General features: G+C 42.7%; 1 protein-coding gene across 5 annotated transcripts in view; it reads left to right on the top strand.

Moving 5' to 3' along the window:
• Positions 1-22,540, top strand: part of SPRY2 (sprouty RTK signaling antagonist 2) — a 55,473-nt gene that overhangs the window by 4,562 nt on the left and 28,371 nt on the right. For 2 of the 5 annotated variants that reach the window (XM_074989147.1, XM_074989155.1), the window contains exon 2: positions 150-5,002. In XM_074989147.1, coding sequence (XP_074845248.1) covers positions 201-1,142 — 942 coding nt within the window. In that variant the 5' untranslated portion in view covers positions 150-200 and the 3' untranslated portion in view covers positions 1,143-5,002. Of the gene's footprint in view, positions 1-149; positions 5,003-22,540 lie in introns of those variants that run through there. The other 3 variants (XM_074989144.1, XM_074989137.1, XR_012644870.1) reach the window with 2 other exon arrangements.

The raw sequence follows: 22,540 nt of genomic DNA, 5'->3' as shown, positions 1-22,540 counted from the left end.
GGCTTCCTGCTCTTCAGCTCACATGTGGTTCCATTTTAATGGTGGTGTACTTATTTAATTGGTAAAGTGCGCAGGAATCCTTGAGGAGGAAAGACAATTTGCAAATGTGCAATGTGACACAACAGTGAAACTTCTCTTTCTTGCTGCAGGATTTCAGATGTGTTCTAAGCCTGTTGGAGTGACCACTCTTCAGGATACTGATGGAGACAAGAGCTCAGAATGGCAGTGGGTCCCAGTCTTTGCTACCGGTTCGCCGTGACAATGGGAGGCAGCAGGGAGAATCTGACCTGAGAGATGTTTTGACACAACAGGTTCACGTGTTATCACTGGACCAGATCAGGGCCATCCGAAATACAAATGAGTACACAGAAGGACCAACAGTGGCTCCGCGACCAGGGGTTAAGCCTGCCCCTCGTCCAGCAAGCCAGCACAAAAATGAAAGACCCCATGGCTTGCCTGAGCATCGACATCTTGCAAGGGTCCAACACGCGCAGGTACACGCTTCCTCCCGGGCACCCCTGTCCCGGTCCATCAGTACAGTCAGTACAGGTTCACGGAGCAGTACAAGGACAAGTACAAGCAGTAATTCGTCTGAACACAGACTTATAGGGTCATCTTCGGGGCCAGTGGCTGATGGGATAATCAGGGTGCAGCCCAAGTCAGAGTTCAAGTCGAGTGAGCTGAAGCCCCTGAGCAAAGAAGACTTGGGCGTGCATGTCTATCGGTGCGAGGACTGTGGAAAATGTAAGTGTAAGGAGTGCACTTATCCCAGGACCCTGCCATCCTGTTGGATCTGTGACAAGCAGTGTCTTTGCTCAGCCCAGAACGTGGTTGATTATGGGACTTGTGTTTGCTGTGTGAAAGGCCTCTTCTATCACTGCTCTAATGATGATGAGGACAACTGTGCTGATAATCCATGCTCTTGTGGCCAGTCGCACTGCTGCACTAGATGGTCTGCCATGGGTGTTGTGTCCCTCGTTTTGCCTTGTTTGTGGTGTTATCTACCAGCCAAGGGTTGCCTTAAATTGTGCCAGGGGTGTTATGACCGTGTAAACAGGCCTGGATGCCGCTGTAAACATTCAAACACAGTTTGTTGCAAAGTTCCCAGTATTCCCCCCAGGAACTTTGAAAAGCCAACATAGCATCGCTAATTCAGGAATACTAAAGTAATATGGATTCTTTTAACCCGCATATGCAACCATCTAAACAGCTATAACTTTGGCACTGTTAGTAGAAAGGCTAGGGGTTTACTTCGCTGTTTGCAGTGAACTGTTTTTCTGCACGTGTGCCATCTTAACTGATAGGCTTGGTAGAACTGAACTAATGGAGCTCAAATATGGGACGCTGTACATTGTGACCCATATATTGCATAAGCTAAAGCAACACAGACACTCCTAGGTGACTCTATTGTTTGTGAATAATACTTGCAAAATTTGTAAATTAGCAAATGACTCCTTTTTTTTTTTATTGTTTTCTGCCAGAGATAATGTGCTATATTTTTGTATATATGATAATATTTTCAACTGTGAAAAACAAATAGTGTCATAGAACATGGCACAATCACAAAATATTATACTAATATGTTGTACATTCGGAAGAATGTGAATCAATCAGTATGTTTTTAGATTGTATTTTTTGCCTGACAGAAACCCTCTATTTCAAGACTTTGATTTTCCCTTTGGACTTCATGTATATTGTACAGTTTCTGTAAAATTCAGCTTTTATTTTCTAATTTTTTCAACATATTGTTTAGTGTAAAGAATATTTATTTGAAGTTTTATTATTTTATAAAAAAGAAATATTTATTTTAAGAGGCATCTTACAAATGTCACCCCTTCTTATGAGGACGTCATAGTTGCTGCAAATAAGGGGTGACAGATGCATATGTTCACTATAAAATAGAAAATATATTAACGTTTGAAATTAAACTGGGCTGCTTGTCATTTTTTTTTCCCCTTCATTGCTCTGATTTGGAAAATCTCATATGAGGTGTTTGTTTTTTAAAGGGGAAAGTTCAAAGAAACATGCTTATAATGTGGTTAAGATAATAAATTGATTCAAGAGCTTTAGATTAATGAAAACAAAAGCTTTAACTGCAAATAATGCAGTTTTTGTATTCTTACAGAAAGGATATGAATAATACTACTTGCAAATCATAGGAGGAAAATGAGTGCAGGACAATGCATGAACTCATTCCAAGCTAGGAATTATCAACTCTGAAGTCTATCCTGTTAAGTGATGAACTTTTTGTGCTTTAAATTGGAAATAAATAATACTAGTGCACAAAAAAAGTTTACCCTGCACTGTTTCAGTACTCACTGGAAAAATGGACAGTTAATGTGGTTAGCTCAAAGAGTTTGTATCATTATTGGTTAAGAGGAGACAAGGAGTGACAGATCTGAAAGAAGTCCAGCAGTGTGTCAAACATTTGCCTCTCTCTAAAGGAAGTTGCTTAGTTGATTTCTCACGTGTGGCAGTTACCTTCCACTGAGGTCAAAATTCTTTCACTGCCAAGTTTGCCACTGGAAGTTTAGAAAATGATTTACCTTTCTTTATTAACAGTTTCCTGTTCTGAGTGTCTGTCTCCAAGCGTAGGGTCTTAATGATGATTTTACGCTTCTTGTTTTTAGGTTGCCATTTAAGAAAACACACAGTTTGCTCTGAGTCCTCTCCACCAAAGACAAGGATAAAATTAATAAATTAAGAACTTGTTTAGTACAAGTTTACCCTTGGAGTGACAGGAATTTGAAGATTTTTACCCATTACTTTTAACTCTGGTTTCTGACATTTGGAGTGTTTTATGTGGATTTGCAGTGGGGAAAAATCCTTCTGTGTGGAAGTGTGTGCGTGCTGGTTATCAACTGTCAAGTGAATTTAGAAGGTGCAAGCCCTAACTAGTTTGCTAATGAAAAATAGTTGATACACAAGCCTGTCTACCCCCCACCCCCCATGTGAAAGAGCAAGCTAGATTTCTTTATTTCTCAGCACCAAATGACTGACTGACTGACGGGTGTAAAAAGACAAGCTATTTATCTTTACATAGGTGAATGGGATTAGTCAAGTAAATGCTTGCATAGCATAAGAATTCTTTCAAGAGTGCACAAATACTGTTGTGACTATGCTTTTGAGTAGGACTCATACCATATTTGTCAACGGGTTGATCAAATCAATTTGTTTAGAAACAGTGCATTCAGATAGTGAAGGGCTGACTGGTGCTTCATGTATTCACTGCCTCCCAGTTCTTGCAGTGGGTCAAGCCTACCTCAAAGGTGGCATATGCAGTTCTTGCATTTGTACTTCCTGAAAGTAGCCATAGAAATATTCAGATTGCACAGTTGCTTAAAGACTTTACTTCTGAGATTGCATGTTTGGAAATAAAAATACAAATCATAGCATCAAATAACTGAAATTTGTTATCTTGTATTAACGAATTTGGTATTCTGAATATTGAGGGGGTTTTTTTGACTTAGATATCTATTTTTAAAAATATAGTTGAATGCATCATGCTAAAGTTCAAACTGGAATGTGCCCTCGCTATTTTGACAAATTAAAGTTGCACATTAGTGCACATGTACTGACAAGCAAATGCTACTTTTAATTTATATTTGGTGGTTAACTAACTAGGTATCTTGCATGAATAGTTTTTTTTCCTTTCCTCCAGAATCTTACTGTAGTCAAATCTAAATCTGGACTTAACTTAAGAATGATTGCCAACATCAGCTCAGTTCTTAATTAAAGATAACTGGCCAAATTTTGCTGTAAAGTTATATCCATTACTAATCATTGAGAGTAATACGACACTTAAGCGATGTGTGGATTGGGATTTAAGGTGTGTTGCTAATAAATTTTTAGCTAATATGTGCTAACTATGTTGGAAAAGTGTAGGCAATAACTTGAGTGGTTTATCACTTTAAACCTAGTGTCTCCGGTATGTTAGCTAGCATGTTAATGTGTTAACACCATATCTTTAAATCCTAGTTCACACAAAATGTACTAGTTTAGGCCAAGCAGAAACCTAGCTCAGAAGCGTTAGCCTGTGCTTTACTAAAAGCTAAAAAAATCTTTCAGTTGGATTGAGCTAACATGATTGAAAACTGCACCCTTTTTTTACTCAGGAGGATGGAGTCATTGAGAGCAGAATCTGACCCAATACTTAAAGTTAGAAGAAGGTCACTGCTAGTACCTTGCCAAATACATGCCATGGAGAAACCTGCCCTGGTGACTTTTGGCATTCACTGCGAAAGCATGCCTGCCTGTGCGTGAGAGAGGGAAAGAAACAAACCCCACCCGCATAACTCAGTTGGCTACATTGCTGTTTGTGTTCTGATCCTCAGGTAAACTCTGACTTTCATGCAAATTTGGTCTGATGTGGGGACTCAGAATCAGATATTGGTAGATAATACAGTATAATGAATTATTTCACAGTTTACAGTTTCCTTTCCCAGATGGTGTGCAGATTATAGATAATGTGCAAGAACATTGGCAAATAACTCATTGGGTATCGAAATTAATATCATCAAACTCCATTTTACCAGGACAATAATACCTTAAACAGAAATAAAATGTGGTTGATCAGGTGGAAGGTATGGTCTATCCAAATGATGTACTGAAGCATTCATTTTAAGACTACAGTTTTAAAGAGTCAGATTGAGGAAAGTAGTAATAGTTGGGCATTCTTAGAAGATCATGTCATAATTTTTACGGTTTCTCATAAAAAATGCCTACCTCTCTATGCCATGTCTGTTTCTGCCTATTTAAGTCACTTGACAGTAGCAAAAATGTTGGCTATTTTAAAGCAGTGTCCATAATGTACTTGCAACTTTTGTGCCTAATGTTATCAGATGGGATGTTTTCCTGATTTGGAGAATAATTAAAGAATCTTGGTGAAATGAATATGATCCTGCTTTACTGAAACTTATTTCTGCAATCACCTGTGGGCAGAGATCCACAAATACATTTGGCCTAGTCATTTGATATGAGAGTAGGGTTCTTTTGGGTAGCATAGTTTGTGGACATTTTATGTAACCAAAGAGCACCATGGGATGAGAGGAGCTGAAAGCATAATAAGTGATGCACAAATAGTAACATATTATGTCCTCTGTTCTCTCTTAATGGATGAAGTATTGAGGTCTCTTCTTTTCTGTTTTCTTTGCATTACAAAGCTTAGCAACAACTGGAAAATCAGAAATCCAGTGAAAGCTGTCTTTATTGGAAGCAAAAGGGTGCTGTACTGAACTTAAGTGTGCATATGCAAATTTACGTGTGTAGATTTTCTTCTGTCTCAGTTGTCTGATAGCTGTCCAGTTTCTTTACTTTTCTGTATGGATTTTACTAATGGAGGAGATCCTGATGTGTTTGTGATTTGTTCCTTGTACTAGTTTCTTCTTTCAATTCTTAAAAGGTTTATTGCTACTTCTAGTGCAGGGGATGAAAGAAGAGCATGAAACATGCTTTTCTCACGAGCACAATCTGTCTTTGAAGGTTTTATGGTGAGGTCGGGGAAAATGATTACCTTGACATACTTGTGCCACATCTTAGAGAGATTTCAAATGTTTTCCATCTGTCTGTGACCCTGGTCCCCAAGGTTACAGGACATATATTATTTTCATTTGTTTAGTGTGCTTTGGATTATGGGAAAATGAGATTAGACCTTAAGATAGTGTGTTCGTGATTAAATATTTCCCCTAGTTAAATAAAACACTTTAATTTACTGGTGCTGTAGTTAAGTAAACTGTAATCTAGATCACATTAGATTCCAGTAGTAAGGTTTTGTCTAAATTTCTAAAATTAAAGCACAAGCTGCAGCAATTATTTAAAGTGAAAGTATGGCCTCCACATGAAGGCTGGAAGAGAGCTCCACCAGCTCTCTATGTAAAACATATTTGTGAGCGGAGTAGATAACAGCGCTGGGAGCCCATTTATGTTGGCAATTTACAGAGCTGTAGCTTGCTGTGCTGAGGGAGGGGGAAAGGGATCAGGGAATAGTGTTTTTTCACATTCTTGGGCCAGAAAGTTGCAGCACAGTAAAGTGACAGGGTAGACATAGCCTAATACCAGCATGATTTTGCATGATACAGGATTTTGGTTTTTCTATAATGAGAGAAAGGCAACAGATCGTGTGTTGCACAACCTACAAGTTCCCATGGCTGTATTGGTTCTGTTCCAATATATTCTGTAATACTTTAAAGTTTTGTGTATTCTGGCTAGAAATACTCAGGCGAAAAGTGTTCAGACTTTGGGAAGCCTAAAGTTAATTGCAGAAGGAGTTGTGGATAATCGGAAGCCTTTGAAGATCAGGCTGCTCTGATTTAGGTGCTGAAATAACAGGAACCTAACTTTAAATAACCATTTTAAAAAGCTTTGCCCAGTACTATAAACTGTTCTTTAAAAAGTCATGCTATCAGACTAGTTCCTGTTACCCAGGGAATCTACTGTGTGATTGTAGAGTTGCTCTCTGTAGTTGAGCTACGTCAGGAGAAAGAATACCAAATGAAGATCGAGTACGTGCCAGGTAAAAGTCTTAATTTGGAGTGACAGTCTGAGTCTACATAAAACCGTAGGACAGATGGATTATTACACAAGATATATGAGCATAATGTTTTGTGCATGTGAAATTTTTATCATTGTTTTGTGGCCAAAACTTATCCTGGATAATGCATGTGGATTTGTCCATAAATTTTGCATAACTGTCATAGTTGTGAAAGAGGAGAATGGTCCTTTGCTATTTTATGTCATTTCTGTCTCAGAAGAATATCTGACTTGCAAGGCTCTCAGTTCCTGAGAAGTTGAAATATTTATGGTTTCAGGTACTGCCATCTGCCTATTATTTTGTGAAGTTTTGTAATTAGACCGATTTTCATTTTTAAAGTTTTCTTTTTTCCCCTCTCCAGTGTTACTTACTCAGATACCCAGACAAGTAAGGAAAGCTGACAATTCCCAAAGTACAAACAAATGCAAAAAGTAAACAAACTGAAATAATAAACTTTTCATCCAGTCTTTATAAGAGTAGTAGAGAGAGAAAAAAAAATGGTGGATGTACCTGTACTTTTGTTTTAGGCAAGTCATATTTCATGACAAGTATGTCATATGCTTTTTTCTCTGGTGGCTTTCACAAAACAATAAGGTATGCAATAACCCAACCGCATGACCACTCATGAATCTTGTGCATGCACTCTATTTTAGGTGCACTGAATACTATGGGGGGGAGGGTGCATTTTCCTTCTAATATGTTTGAGACCAAGTTTCCATGCAATTTTAATTGTCAGCAGGTTTAATGTCTCCTACTCTGGGTACAGGAAATACCATAAGCTTTCTGTGAATTCATCCAACCCTATTTCAGATCCACCACGTAAGCTTGCAGCCTTAAATCTGACTTTTACCTAACTCTATCATTGCTTTTTCTCTCTGGACCTTTCTGACAGAAGACACCACTCAATAGCTGACTTCATCAGTATTAATTTATTTTGTAAGGATACCTTCAGAATGGACACAATCCTATAGGGAGCAGTCATAACCCTTGGTCCAACCCCAGCACAGAGCCTGAAACTGTGACAAAGTGTCCATGGGGGAAAGGGTCCTTTCCAGATACCTCACCCCAAAGCTGCTTAGGTTTGTTTTAGTCTTGCCCTTTTTGCTCCTAGAAGTGGGAAATATGATTGCACTAAACTACGAACTTCACTTAGTACTTGACATTTCAGCTGTTGCTAACTGACAAATATGATTGCTAATCAATTACACTTTAAAGGTTAAAAACAAAAGAGCTAAGCTGAGAGGGAATTTGTGCCCCAGAAACAGAACAGCTACAGCTGAAGCCCAGTTAGGAAGACCATGTTATTTCAGATTTGATATCCATGCTGAAATTAGTGTTTTTACAAAACTCCTATTCCCTCTGACACTACTATAAAATCTGAATAAACTTTTCCAGTAAGAGGTAAACACATGTGTATGCTTCCTGGGATTATGATTAATAAAATTTCTTTCATACATTTTCTTTTGAATGCAATGTCTGGAAAGCACCATCCTGTCGTCTTTCCTATCCCATGCCCTTACCCCAGATGTAGAGTAAGTTGTTTCAGGAACCTTTACAGTGCAGATTGTTTTTGTAAGTTTCCATTAAGTGGGGCTAAACATAGGGCAATGTATGCTACACTTGAGCTTTGTATGCAAGTGAGTAAGTAGCTCTTGGTACCAGATGTTCAGAGTACAAAAAGGAGAAAAAAAAATATATTAAATGAAAGGATGTAACTGGAGGGAAAAGGACAGTCACAATCCATCCATTACAGCTACTCTTCCTGAACAATAGGACATTTGATACATTTGATTAAAATTAACTAGGCAAAATAGCTGATGTGCAAGCAGCGATACCCCACTCAGTCTATTAAATTTAGCCAGAGTTCATGCTATTTGCGTTATATAGGAGACTGTTTCTAGACTGGGCTAACTTCCACTTTGCGTTGTAAGATAAATAAGGACCTTGGGTGAAGTTCTGGTCCCATTGACATTTGCTGGCAATTCTTCCTGCCAGTGTGGGTCTTTATTCCTGGTTGGGATGAACAGTCCCTTACTTTAAAGACTACCTACCAAGTATAACAGTTGTAACACTGGGAATAGGTCAAGTTGTCTGGAACTTCTCATGCCTAAATGTACCCTTGTAAGGTAATGCATTGAATTGCACTGCTGAGGATTTTGTTATCAAACTGTGGCCCAGATATTCAGTTTGAGTAGATTGATGTAGCACTGGTAAGTTCAGTGAGGTTATGCTGATTTACACCAGCTGAGGATCTGACCCATAAATTATCTCAAAAACGGAGTTGCACAGCAGAATAAGAATGAGCTGTTTCATCAGTGTTTGCGTCTTACTGTGTCTGTTGAACAATAGCCATTGTCCTGCTTCTAGAAAGTTCAGAATTCTTATTTATAATACTTTAAGGGCTATTATTTATTGCATTCCAAATGTTTGTGCAGGAGGAATGCCTTTAACTAAATCACTTTATTTTAGGGTTCTGGGATCATTTGAGACTTCCCAGAGTTGTGAGAAACAACCACGCCATTGTAATTCACACAGATAAATGCAAACCATTTTATTTTATTTTTAATGTTAAAAGTATGCGTGGTGTGGCAGAAGTTTATGCAGAACATTTTTATTGTAGAGTGATTTTTTTTCAAGTATGATTCATAGAGCTTATTTTCGAGCCTGTCTTGAGTTCTGGTCATTTCTACAGATGCTGCAACACATACCTCATTAGTTTACTGGTGGTTTGAACTAACCTCAGCTACCTGTTGTTGGCTGTGAATGGAATAATTTATTTTTAGAGCAAAACCACAATATGAATATTTTCCACTCTGAAAGCATAAAAAAAAACTTACAGAGAACGGGTTTGCTCTTTCTGTCTGTCAGATATAACTGGGTTTGTTTCACAGAAAATACTTTTAAAGGTCTGACTCTCTATTGAAGTTGACAAGAATTTCCTCCACTTAACCCCTTCAGCGCCCTAGGGCTCTCATCATACATCAAACAAAAGGGGGCTTGGCTCGTGTGCCTTGTAGACAGATACGGTGGTAGTCTGACAAACTGAAAATGAAAAGAGACTTGAAATCTGGGCCCTTGGGTAGTCAGAAAGGGGTTCTGTGGGAAGGCCCGTTGCAGGGTACAGGATGGTAATGTTCCCCCTTGCCCCTGCAGCTGTAAGTTTATAAACTGAGTAATAGTTACAGCTGCAATGTTCTGTATGGGGGCCCAGCCTGGTGCTCCTTGTTCTGTTTGTTTTGCTACAGCGTTGGAGGAAGAGAAGTCCTTTGGTGTAGATTCAGTGCAGCACATTTTGGGAAGCTTCATTTGTGTTTCACATGAATGAATGGCTGGATGAATGAATCTATGTAGCAACCAGATAGACGCTATCAGCCATACAGCACAGGATAGGATTCCTGAGTTAATTATTAAGGGCCAGAATGTCAGCTCCTTACACTGGGAAACGCATTGGGTTGCATAACAGCAAACTATTGTGACAAAGCAGGGGGTCATAATCTAGCTGTAAAAATAATGAATTGTTGTGGCGTAAGGAATTGTTGTATGTATAATCTAAGGGCCATATCCCACCATCGAACCATATACAAACTATTTGCTTCAGTCAGAGTACAGGGGATGGGAAAGAAAGACGGTAGCTCTTATGTATCAGTGAGCTCTCACTTTATACATGTGAAATCTTAGATGAGCTTGAACTGCAAAAGTCAAACTGGGTTTGACCCCTCTACAGAGAGTCAATTCTGTGTTTCAATGTTATATTTTCTCGGTTTACCCTCCAGAGTAATACTGTTAACACTGATAAGATAATGGGGAGAACAGGAACAAAGTACAGTTTACAATCCGGACAAAGTTCTTTTACACAAAATCTAAGGTTAGTTCAGTCCATTTTCAGGACAGGGACTGACCGTTTAACTCTGATTTCAATCTGGGTTTCCCCCAAATTATCAGGGACTGTCCTGGTGTTAGCTGAGTTCCATATCTATTTTATTTCACTTCCGGACAGGAAAGGCTAGTGATCTTCCAGTCTGAGCTTGTTGCTATTCCTTACGTTGTCAGGGCTTAATGAAGAATTATGTCATACTTTGTAACAATTTTTGGAAGAGAGTGATTTTGTTCCACCCTCTTTTACAGTTCTCCCTCACCTCCAACCCCAGTTCACATTTTGTTCCTGCCTTCAAAGACCAAAAATAAGTAAATAAAAAGTGTGTTTCCAATCTTGTTAGCTCAATCACCTTTGTCTAACATGCAAGCTTTCTTAAGGCATCTGATGGTAAAGGTTTCTACACAAGCAAAAACCATGGCTTTCTACAACCTGTTCGCTACCACGTGAGAACTGACAGTTGGTGGTGGGGGAAAAATATTTCTTCTAGGTTCTATCTTCACTAGGAAACACTGCTGCAGCTCTTCAGTGGAGAAACTCACTCCTGTGATGGGAGAGTTCCCTGTCACTGTAGACAGTCACATGCACAAGAAGTGGTAGCAAGGTCAACAGTCAACTTGGCACTGTGGGTAGGTAAGTTTAATGCCCTAAACAAAGTAGTTGGGTCAACATAACCCTTTAGTGTAGAAGTAGCCCTCATGCACATACACTACTGTTTAGCATGACTTGCTTCAGCTAAAAAGACAACATCCTGGGGTGGACAAGAGTTACCACATGTTGGTTTCCATATTTTCGCTGAAGTTTGGAGGGGTAGCCATGCTGTAGTGTAGGCCTGTGTCTTAACAAGCACTGAGGGTGCAAAATACAGTGAATAGTTTAAAATTTCCAAGTTCAGAAGTTTGACAACTAGGTTTTAGTGAACATTTTAATGCTCCCCTTGCCTTTCAGAAGCCTGATAGTTTCCATAATTTGGGGATAATTCTAGTAGCCCATTTATATTATCTTATCTTATATTTATATTATCTGAGCAGATCCCATGCTTGATGTAGCATACGCTGTTATGTTGTCATTAAGAAGTTAGTAATACAGCCCTGAGATTCTTCGTGAAGAAAAAAACCAAACATCCTGTCTACAACTGTAACGCAAATGATTGCCTACATAGGACACTTGTCTGCATTTGAAATTGACACTAACTACAACAAAAAAAAGTTATTTTTATTCTAGACAAGTATGTTCACAGTTATACTGTCATAGTTAAACACTGTATAATTATACTGTTCTACAGGGTCCACCAATCACTTTCCCTGTCCAAACTCAAAATATGCTATGACCAAGGTTAATATGCAAACATCCAAAGATGAATCATTACTTCCCAAAACCTTAAATTGTTCTAAATGAGATGCTCTTAGGTGATTATGAGGCCAAGTCTTCTACTGGCTACCTGTGTGTAGTCTTGGCATTAAGCCTATGCCCCTATTTCAGCAGTGGTTTAAGCAGTAAATAAGTTCAGCTAATAGCTATTAGATTGCTGGCTAGGGAGATTAGTCGTGGCATAATTCTAATTAAATAAGCTAACACTGAAGAGAGCCAAAATGTTTTTAGACAAAATTTTTGTCTCCCAAGCCTCATTAAGAATATTAAAATTAGCTTCAACTGTAGACAGGATAACCTGTCAACAGTCTGATCTTTTTAAATATGGAGCAGCTGCATCATTTGCATTTGCTGATATTTCTCTGAATTTTTAATAATTAAATTATTTTAAAAGATGCCACATCACTGCATTTATTTTTGCATTGGTAATAACATCTTCAGGCATTTAGAAACATGAAGACACTATATCCAAGCTATTCTATGCATTTTTATGCCTCACGTGATGCTGGGAGTGTGAGCTCTGCAACTTTCCCCTATGAACTTTCTGTTACTTGTTAGTCTGTGGCCCCCATCCTTTTAGGTATGAGACGTGCACAATATTTTAAATGGGGTTCGTGGAAAAGCTAAAGTAAAACGAGAAGAATGAAAGTAGCCATTTTTTTCAAATTAAACCATTTTAAAAACATCACATTGTTACATGCTGCATAAATATTTAACGAGAAGAGCATTCTAATCATTAGCAAAAGCGTAAGTGTTTTTCAATTCCAATGGCTGTAAGTCTGTTTCTTGATCCTGTGCATAGCAAAATTGGCGTAGTCCATGTGGTTTGCTTGCCTTCAGATCTGGGTCTCTGACCTGGAGGAGTCTTGCACTGTAGCTTAGACAGTAGACTAGTGCCCAGTAGTTGGAGCTTGAAAACCTCCCTAATGAGGGGTGAGTGTGAGGTTTTTCTTCAATGAATGAGAGCCTGAGCCAACCATTTCTGAGGAATTAACTTCACTTATATTAAAGTCTGTAGCCCTTATGGTTTTAAGGCCTTATCTACATGAACAGCTATTGCACTGCAAGCTGGGATGTAAATCTCCTTTATATGCTGCACACTGATTGCCATGTGCACCTTGCTGCCATGCACTAAAAGTTACTTTGACACGCTGTGATCTATCCTGCTTTGAAAGATGAATAAATCAGAGTGTGTTGGGGAGACTTTAATGCGTAGCAACAAGGGCCACAGACAAAGTGGTGCACAGCATATGAGGTAGATTTACACCCTGGTTTGCTGAGCACGAACAAGCCCTGACCTAACTTTCCACATGTCAAGTGAGCATGAGCTGATGCTATGGTATCTTTCTGAGTCTGCTTATAGATTCTCATTCTGCTGCTGCCACCCATAGCTCTGCCAAGAGGAGGAAAACGAACAGGACTGGTCACCTTCATCCTTGCAGTTTAGAATGGGGTAGGAAGTAATAGCATGCAAATAAGTCATACGATCTTCACCACCTTCTGCCTAGCAAATTTGTGAGCAGCAGTCGATACTGGAATTACTCACAGGAGAAGGAAACTCAAAAATGGAGGCTGAGGAAAAGAGATCATCTTTCACAGCACAGAGGGACTGGTGGGTGGGGAGAAGACCCAGAAAACTCCTGCTCCCTTCTAGTAACTAGAGGAGTTTTTCCAAGCATGAATCTTCAAGTTCACCGGAGAGCTATCAGCCAGAGGCTGACATGAACGATGTAGCCCGTCATAGGCTGAAGGGGACTGCACCATCCCATTGCCAGCACGTAGGATGGCGGACAACTGAGCTTGTCCCAGGGCATTGCCTGTGGATACTATCCTACTCCCCAGCCCCCTTTTATCTATTGATAGGTGTGAAAGAGAGTAAATTGAGTTTTATAGCTATTAAATGTTGGACACTTTTGCCTATCATATCTATATCTGTTATAATTTTTACAGAAAACTTTGTCCATTATTCTTCTAAGCCTCTTGCATAGTTTGAGTGTGTTCTTTTCTTAGTGAATTACATCATATGTATCACAGCAAAGCCCAAAAGACTCAGTCAAGATTGTGGTCTCCTTCTACTCAGGGCTGAAAAACACAGACAGAGCGAGAGCATGTGTCTGCTCCAAAGTGTCATGAACAAATCAAGTATCTCCCCATTCCACAAAATACATAGGGTTAGGTTCACCAGATGAGTCCACATTAGTCAGGTTTGCGGCTGCTTTGCATTGCTGGAACAGAACTAAGCAGCAAGGCACACCAGTTTGTTTGGCTTGTTATATTTTGTGCTGTTCTGAATCCTGATACTTGGATCCTTTTGGCTCATATTTTTATCCTGTAAAGAGAGTGAAATCAATGCTTAGAGCTGTCTCCCTTGAATTAATAGTAGCAGTAGTAGTAGCACCTGGCTCAGGTATCTAGGCTGTTGGCTGAGAATTTGCTAAGGTACATTTGCAAAACATGCAGCTACAGGTTTCCCTTTAGGAAGGAGTTAGATGCCACCCCTCTCATTTTACAAGTTAAATCTGGCCTGGGGCAACATCCACCCACACCAAATGGAAAAGCCAAATTTCCTTCCAGTTCCAAAAACATTATAGATATCTGCCAAATGACATTTCTAATTCTTCCCGTAAAAATGGAAAGCTAAATGGAGGCAGGACTCTTTCAATAAATCCCTTCCAAACTCTTCCAGATTCATTCCAGATCCTTCCCATTTGGGTTATACTGTAAAACACCAACCACTGTTTTCCCTCTTGGGCTTACATTTCATATAGGCATTCCTTCAGAATCTTTTTTTTTTTTTTAAATAATCTAGAAACCATAAAAGGGTGCAACTTGATTTGTGATGTGTATGTCACGTATGTCCGGCCCCAGTGACTTCACTGGGACTTGTCAAACCAGAATATGGAGTAAAGTGTTGGGAGTATTTATTTAGGCATCCAGAGACAAATGAAGAGCTCTGAATAAATGTTAGAGCTTCCAACAATTACAACAAAATCCAAGGATCTAAAAGATATATTTTTAAATCAAGAGAGAAATCATTAAAATATGTTTAAAAAATCACAGAAATGTCTAAATAAAGAAAGCCACAAAATCATCTTGTCAAAAGGTCCTTTGAGGACGACCTAGTTGCACCAACAGCTTGCAACAGATGTATCATCTCTGAAATGTAAATAAAGTCTTAACTCATTTTATAGCAGTTAGACTGTTGAAAAGCGTCCAGATTTGTATTACCATGAAGAAAATATGTCTTAAGTGTTATGCCCCTTACATCGTAAAGATGGTGAGAGATGTTTTTAGCCATCACTGTTGTGTTTTTGTTTGTGCAGACTTTGTAAAGGTGATTTTTTTTCCCCTGTCACAGTGAATGGTGAATGTTTGCTGTCAAATACTCATAACAGGATTTAAAGTCCTTAATACTGAGTGTGGGCAAAAGCAGTTCAAATAAAAGAAGAGTTCTCCCATATCTGCTCATAAATTTTTACTTGGCACCTGAGTAGAATTTGGTGGAACCTTTTTGAGGTTGGTAACATTCCATTACTTTTGGGGGTTCATTATTTTCTTGTTTTTGCATGTCCTGGCTCTTCTGAGTTCTTTCCAGAACTGGAGTTGATGTAATAAATGGCCTGACCAAACCCAGGAAATAGTGAATATTTCACAGGGAAGCTAATAGGATTTCCGGCGGAACTTTGTAAACATAAGGGTGCAGGTAAATTTTTGCTAACCCTTTTGCAGTCAAAGGGGTTGCATGAATTCAACTGAACATGGTTGGCCATTAGCATGTTTTTAGTAAAAGCACTAATATAATAAGCTAATTTGCCCTTCAAGTTTATTCCCACTCCTTTGAGTACAGTGACTAGATTAAGACATAAAAGCACTGTACGTTTGGATGGAGCAGGAGGACATATATTTGCTCATTTGGATGCCATTTTGTTGGACATACACATTCCTGCAAAGGTAGTTATGGAGGTTCTCTGACAAGTATCAATAGTAACTTATCATTGTTTGAACGCTCATGTTCATGATTATTCTTTTACATTTGCTTTTATTTTTGGAAGATGGTTCTTTTTTAGTTCTTTAGAAGCTGCATATTTCTGAGTCTGCTGGTAGGACTGCAGTTCTATTTACTGATACTATCATTGTTCAAAATAATGTTAGAGGTCAACTACAAACCCAGGCCACGTTGCTGCTTTAGGTTTCTATGGCTGTGGTCTGTGCAGACCACAGTCCTTTTTTATGGGCTAAATGTGTAGTGCCAACCCAGTCAGAAAATCTGTCAAACTGTTTCAGTGAAAAATGAAAAGACATACCTGTGGAATATCTTCACAAAAGTGCTTTCTACCCAGCTCTAGTAATGTGTGAGGTAAGATGGACCATAACTCACAAGCTTAATTTGTGCCCTGCCTAAACTATGCATGCAAATATGCCAGGAGCCTAGAAACAAAATAATTGTCTTTAATATTTTGAAGATTTTCACAAGTGTTAAATCTTATCATGACTTGGTCATATAATTGGAGCCTATCTTGTAACCTGGTTCAGCAGCATAGCTGGATTTATAGCTCAAATGAAACAAATTTCAATGAGCTCTGCCCATATACGGTTTGAGGTACATTCAGCTGACTGTGTTTCAAACCTGAAACATCCCTTAGTCCGTAAAGATCAGTGACCAATGACCCATGCTAATAAACGTGACAAACCATGGAACCACTAGATGGTTGCATGAGTGGGCGTAATTTCAGATCTGATGATCCAGCTACAGACTTCTGTCCAGCTGCTTTTGATTACATCATTTGTTTTGTTATCTAGAGCAGCTTTGTCACATTAAAAATGATAATTTTAAAATTACACTCTTTTTCCTACAATGATAGTCGTACACCAAGGAGGGAACAAAATCTTCTTCTTCTTCTTCTTGTCATTTTTACATAATTTCTTTTTTCCTAAAGTTTATAATTCCAATTCACTATTATTTTTATGAAGAGCAGCCTCATGAAGTTCACGAAGAGTTAAAGATGTCACTTTAAATGACAAAAGCTGAACACTTTACCCCACTTTCAGTCTCTCATCTATTCATTCTTTTCATTGTGAATTTAGCTATTTCAGCTTTCTAAGCTCTTCTACTACCTGCCCCTAATTTGTATTCCCGGGAAGAGGCCTCGGCTGGTTATTTTGCATTTCTGTGCTAATGGTGATGAGCTTGCTTCTAAGGGTAGACTGGGGAGGGGTGGACAGGAGCCTCCAAAAGGGGTGAAGTGGAGGGGGGTGGGAGGCGAAGGTGCAGGGGAGGTTGTTTGGGGGAGAGTCATGCTGAATTTTAACCTTGAATGCTTTCTTATACAATTTAGCACAAAGCCCTCCTGATTATATGGAAAATGACACCCTGTGAAAGCTTGCCTGCTTATATACACCTTTTAAGCAAATAAGTTAGTCAAGTGCCTGAAAAGTGAGGCTTGGAAAAGATAACAATATTAATAATGTTTTTTAAAAAATGGTCGGAAGACATTGCAAAACATTTTCTCACACTGTCGTGAAAATTATTTAGCATTTTTAGGGGAGCCACAGAACTCTGAGAAAAGTTTACGAGGTGATACAGTCAAGACATCTAAAAAGTGGCAGTGAAAGAAAGCTTTGGTTTGTTTAGTATACCCATTTTCTTGTACAGGGTTATTCTTGTCGCTGCATATTTAGAGGCAATACCAGATAAAATGCCTTTCATTAGGCTAAATGGGCCAATGTTTCAGATGCTTTTTGACTTATTGACTAGTATTTCAAAGCTAAATGCTTCATATGCTAATCATTTTATAACTAATTTAACAGAGTAAAAGAATGCCCTTATGAATAATTGGTGATGGTTAGTAATTTAGTTTCTAATTAACTAGAGATGTGACAGACCATTACCGATGAGAGTACTCATTAGCCATTGGAGCCATGGGTGTTTTACCACTTGCCACAGCTTTTACCTATGTTTAAAATGGCTGTATTTGTGGCTTTTTAATGTAGCGTTTTCATTTCATGTTGATGGGATATCTGGTCACGTGATGTCCCAGAAAAAGGAAAAGAGCATCCAGTGCAACAAAACACCGAGATCAGCAATTTTAATTTTTAATTTCAGTAGCTTTATCGGCATGAAAAAGTCAAGTGATGATTGAAAAAAGAAAATAAATAGACCATGAGATAAATTTTCAAGAGAACTGCCACCTTCCTTTTGCAGCTGTAATTTGCTCTTCCAATTAGAATTTTACACCTGCAATTGCGCATTATCATGCAGAGATAGTGATACAAGCACTCGAATTTGGGCTTGTACAGATTGAACCTCTCTAGTCCAGTATTTTCTTGTTCGGCAACATCCATAATCTGGCATGATGTTAGTTAGTGGGCTGACCACTTATCATCAGTGTGGCCAAGTTTCCTGTGGTCCCATAAAGTTTGTTTACAGCTGTCAGTCCTGGCTCTCAGTATTCTGTGCTGTTATTTAGCTGTAATTCACCCCTAAATGTCTTCTAAGAGCCCCGTAAGGAATGGAAGTGTTGTTAGCGTGCTAGACAATATTGACCTCCTGTGGTCCAGCAGATTCTGTCATTCGGTGCCAGTCAGATCCCCAGGGTGTCAAACTAGAGAGGGTCAACCTGTAATTACTTCTGCGGGCATAAACATTGTTAGTAAAATAGGGAGACTTGGCCTAATTCAAAATTTACCCTCAGCACCTATGTTTGTGACAAGTTTCACGGCATGGCAATGTGATTTTCTGAAAGACCCCTTTCTCCAGTAAGAACATTAAAGGTCTTCTCTGAAGTGTGGATAGTAAGAGTATTGTGGATTTAGTATATCTAGCCTTTCTAGGGGATGGAGAATCACTGGTGTGACTCAAGAGCAAGCAGTCAGGTAAGTAGCAGAACTGACAGGTTTTCAGGGAACTCACTGGGCTAGAGAGAGAAAAATTCTGTTTGCTGATTAGCGGGCACACAACAGGGAGGTGGGAGAGCCAGAATCTGCTATCCCTGCTCTACAGAGTAATTTTTTAACCAGAGTGGAACAGCTTCAACAGGACAGACAGAGGGAGCCCAGAATATCCCACAGTTCGGTGGGTACAACTTGGTTTTGAGAGGTTGGAGAGATGGGCCGTGGTAGATAAGCCCCTGTTTTGGGTAGGCTAGTGAATACTCCCACCCCTTCCACCTGAGGCCCACTGGAGCCACAAACTCACTCATGGTATCCCCCAGCCCTGAGGTCCCCAATCCCCCCACCTACCAGAGCCCCAATTACCCCTGGCCAAACAACCCCAGGCCACTAGCCCCAGTAATGGCTGTGTCTCCTGCCAGCTGGGTCATTCTCCAGCCCCAGCACCAGGTTGTCGGCTGATCTGAGTGCCAGTCCCTGCCACCTCCTGACCTCTGGAGCTGAGCTGCCACCAGCTGGGAGGACAGGGTAACCAGGGTACCTCCCCAGATGCCTAGGGTGGGGCACATTCAGTAGAGAACTGCAGTGGAAAGAAGCAGACTGTTCCACATACAGGCAGCTCCTCCAACATAGCTGTACTGGCCCCAGCCCTTCCACACAGCTGCATTTCCTGAGCTCTGTATGGCCCTTTCAGAGGACAAGGCTATGAGTGATACCAGAACAGCTGCGCTGGAGGAGCTACCAGCATGGGGCCTCCCAGCAGCCCCATGTTCTGCTCCTTTTGCCACTCCAATTCCTGTGCCAGCCTGAACCGCAAGGCTCCTCTGGGAACTACAGCAGAATGAGACTTCCCATGGGAAGAGCAAATGGACAACTTGTGAAGGGTGATGTGGGGACCACCAGCTATGTGACCTTCCCCAAGCTGGGGCAGAGGCTGGGACAACCCTCCTCTGCCCCAGGGCCACATCTTCCTGTCCCTGCTCTGCCTCTTCCCCACCCTTGCTCTGTCCCTGCCATCTCCCCCCTCCCCGCCAAGCAAAGGGGCCGTGAGGCTAGAGGGAAAGGAGGGGTGTTGGTCCGGCTCTCCCACACTCATCAGCAGTAGTGGCGGAAGTGGAGCAACATGACTCCAGCTCACTCGGCTACCCTGGCCACAGGGCTCCACTTCCCATCTACAAGTGCAGGAGTGTTCCCTGCTCCCCCAAATGAAGCCGAGCAGAGTGAGAGTGAGAGCTGAGGACTGAGCAGCGAAATCGAAACTAGCTATTTCGACATGTAGCATCCACACATCCTCCAGGGCTGGTGCTGTTGATGTTCAACGTCAACATAGGAAAGCACTAAATCGAAATAGGCTCCACAGGGGAGCGTCTACACACAAAAGTAGCTCCAATCAGAATAAGGGGGCTAGGAAAGCCTGCAGACAGGCTCACAGGGCAGACTAGCCCTTCCGGAGCAACAGCAAGCCTCTCCTTTAAAGGGCCCCTCCCAGGCACACTTGGCCTGCACAGCACAGGTCCGCAGAGCCCACAACCACTCACAGACCCCATGCATGCAGCATGGACCCCCAGCAGCAGAAGCCAGAAGCCCACACAGCTGCCCTCCCCCGCTCCCAGGGCAGTGGCCACCCTGCTTGGTGCCATGGAGGAGGCCAGCCAGCATCTCTTGGAAGATAAGCTGTCCTCTTCCGGGGCTGAAGGAGCTGCCCCAGAGCACCATGTAGCCCTCCTGGCCTCTCCCTGCCGAGCACGCCACCGGGTATGGAGGTACCCCACCAGCACAGAGTGGTGGGAACGGCTGGTGCTTGGCGAGTGGGATGATGACCGCTGGCTCCGGAATTTCCGGATGAGCCGGCAGACGTTCCTCGAGCTCTGCCAGTGGTTCACCCCTGCCCTGCGGCACCAGGACACCCCCAGGCAGCATGCCCTCACCATTGAAAAATGGGTCGGCATTGCTGTCTGGAAGCTGGCCACTCCAGACAGCTACCGATCTGTAGGACAGCAGTTCGGTGTGGGCAAGGCCACTGTCGGGGCTGTCGTCATGGAGGTAAGGGGACCCTGGGGGGAGGGCCAGGCACACCCTGCACACCCCTCATGGGTTCTTATGTCCTCCCCCCCCGCAGGTGGTCCACACACTGAATGCTGTGTTGCTCCACAGGCTCGTGTGACTCAGGGACTTGGATGCGTCCATAGCGGGGTTTGCCGGCAGGGGGTTCCCTAACTGTTTCAGCACACTGGATGGGATCCACATCCCCATTTGCGCCCTGGAGCACAGCAGAGGATGCTTCCTGAACAGAAAGGGCTTCCACTCGGTGGTCCTCCAGGCCATGGTGGACAGCTGGGGCCACTTCCTGGACATATATGTTGGCTGACCTGGGAGCACCCACGACACCCGGGTTTTTAGGAACTTGGGTCTGTGCCGCCGGCTGGAGGTGGAGACCTACATCCGCCAGCAGGAGATTCCTCTGGGGGACACCACCGTGCCCTTCTGCCTCATGGCGGATGCGGCCCCCCCCCTCCAGCCCTGGCTCATGTGCATCTACACGTGCCACCTCAGCGCCAGCCAGGAGCGGTTCAGCACCCGCCTGAACCATGCACACCAGGTGGTCGAGAGGACTTTCGGTCACCTCAAAGGCCGCTGGAGGTGCCTCCTCACCCACCTGGACATGGGGCTCCCCACCATCCCCCAGGTTGTGGGTGCATGCTGTGCACTCCACAACCTGGTGGAGAGCAAGGGGGAGGCATTCATGCAGGGCTGGGCTGTGGAGGCTGGCACAGCCTACCCCCAGCCACCCACCACCCCGAGTCGCCAAGCCAACCATGAGGGGATCCGGGTCCAGGAGGCCCTGCGGGCCCATTTCGACCAGGCTGCAGGGTGAACGCCGGCAGGGCCACCCTGGTGAGCCACCCACTGCCCACAAAACACTACACTGCGCCCCCCGCCCACACCACAGTGCACCAAAGAGCACACACCACCACAAACAATGAAATGTAACATGAATGGGGGAACTATGTACATTGGGGGGGACAGCTGCTCAAGGGGGGTGGGGCAAGGCAACTATATACAATAATGGGGGGGGAATATGTACAAAAGTGGGGCCTGGGGGGGTCCAGTCCTTGGCTCCCTTCCCCCCCACTGTCCAGCATTTAGCATGGGGGGGCGTGACCCACGTCGGCGCTGGAAGCCCCATCAAGGCTGGGTGGGGGCCGGGAGGACTGGCAGGTATGGCCGGGCTGGCCCCTGAGCCCTGTGGTCCCCCTCCTTGGCAGGTTCCAGGGCAGGTCGAGGGTAGCTGGGAGGGACGGCGGCCGGAGCGGTGGGGGGTTCCATCTGCTCGGCAAGATGCTCAAAGGTCCTCATGAAGGACCCCCCCCAAGCCTCCTGTCACCAGGCCAGCGCTCACTCCTGCAAGTGGAGCCGGTGCTCCTCCATTTGCAGGCGGTGCTCTGAAACTTCCACCTGATGCCGGAGGGTGGCGAGGAGCTGGGGGAGTCAGCAGCCGCTCGCGGCTGGCTCCAGTGGTGGCGGGCTCGTACCGGGGCCAGTCCCTGCTCCGCCGCCTGGATGCAACGTCCCCGCTGGGCTGTCCGGCACAACAGATGCAGTGCCTGTGCTGTCAAGGCCTTCAGATGGTGTGGCTGCAGAATAGAGCTGGGAAGAGCAGAAACGGCCATTAGTCTGGGCCCTGACCCGCGGCCCACATCCCCCCACCCCCCCTGCTGCTGGTTCCCCAGCCCCTGTCCCCCAGGGATGATGATGGGTGTGATCCCCCCCCCCAATGGGTGACCCCATTTGGGAGTTCTGCTCCCCCCTATCCCCAGGGATGGGGTGTGGTGGCATCCTGGGGTGGGGTGGCAGGTGCTGACGGGCTCTGAGGGATG

This window comes from Carettochelys insculpta, chromosome 1, assembly GCF_033958435.1.
Source record: "Carettochelys insculpta isolate YL-2023 chromosome 1, ASM3395843v1, whole genome shotgun sequence".
Classification (NCBI taxonomy): domain Eukaryota; kingdom Metazoa; phylum Chordata; order Testudines; family Carettochelyidae; genus Carettochelys; species Carettochelys insculpta.
This window is presented reverse-complemented; position numbering and strand designations above follow the sequence as displayed.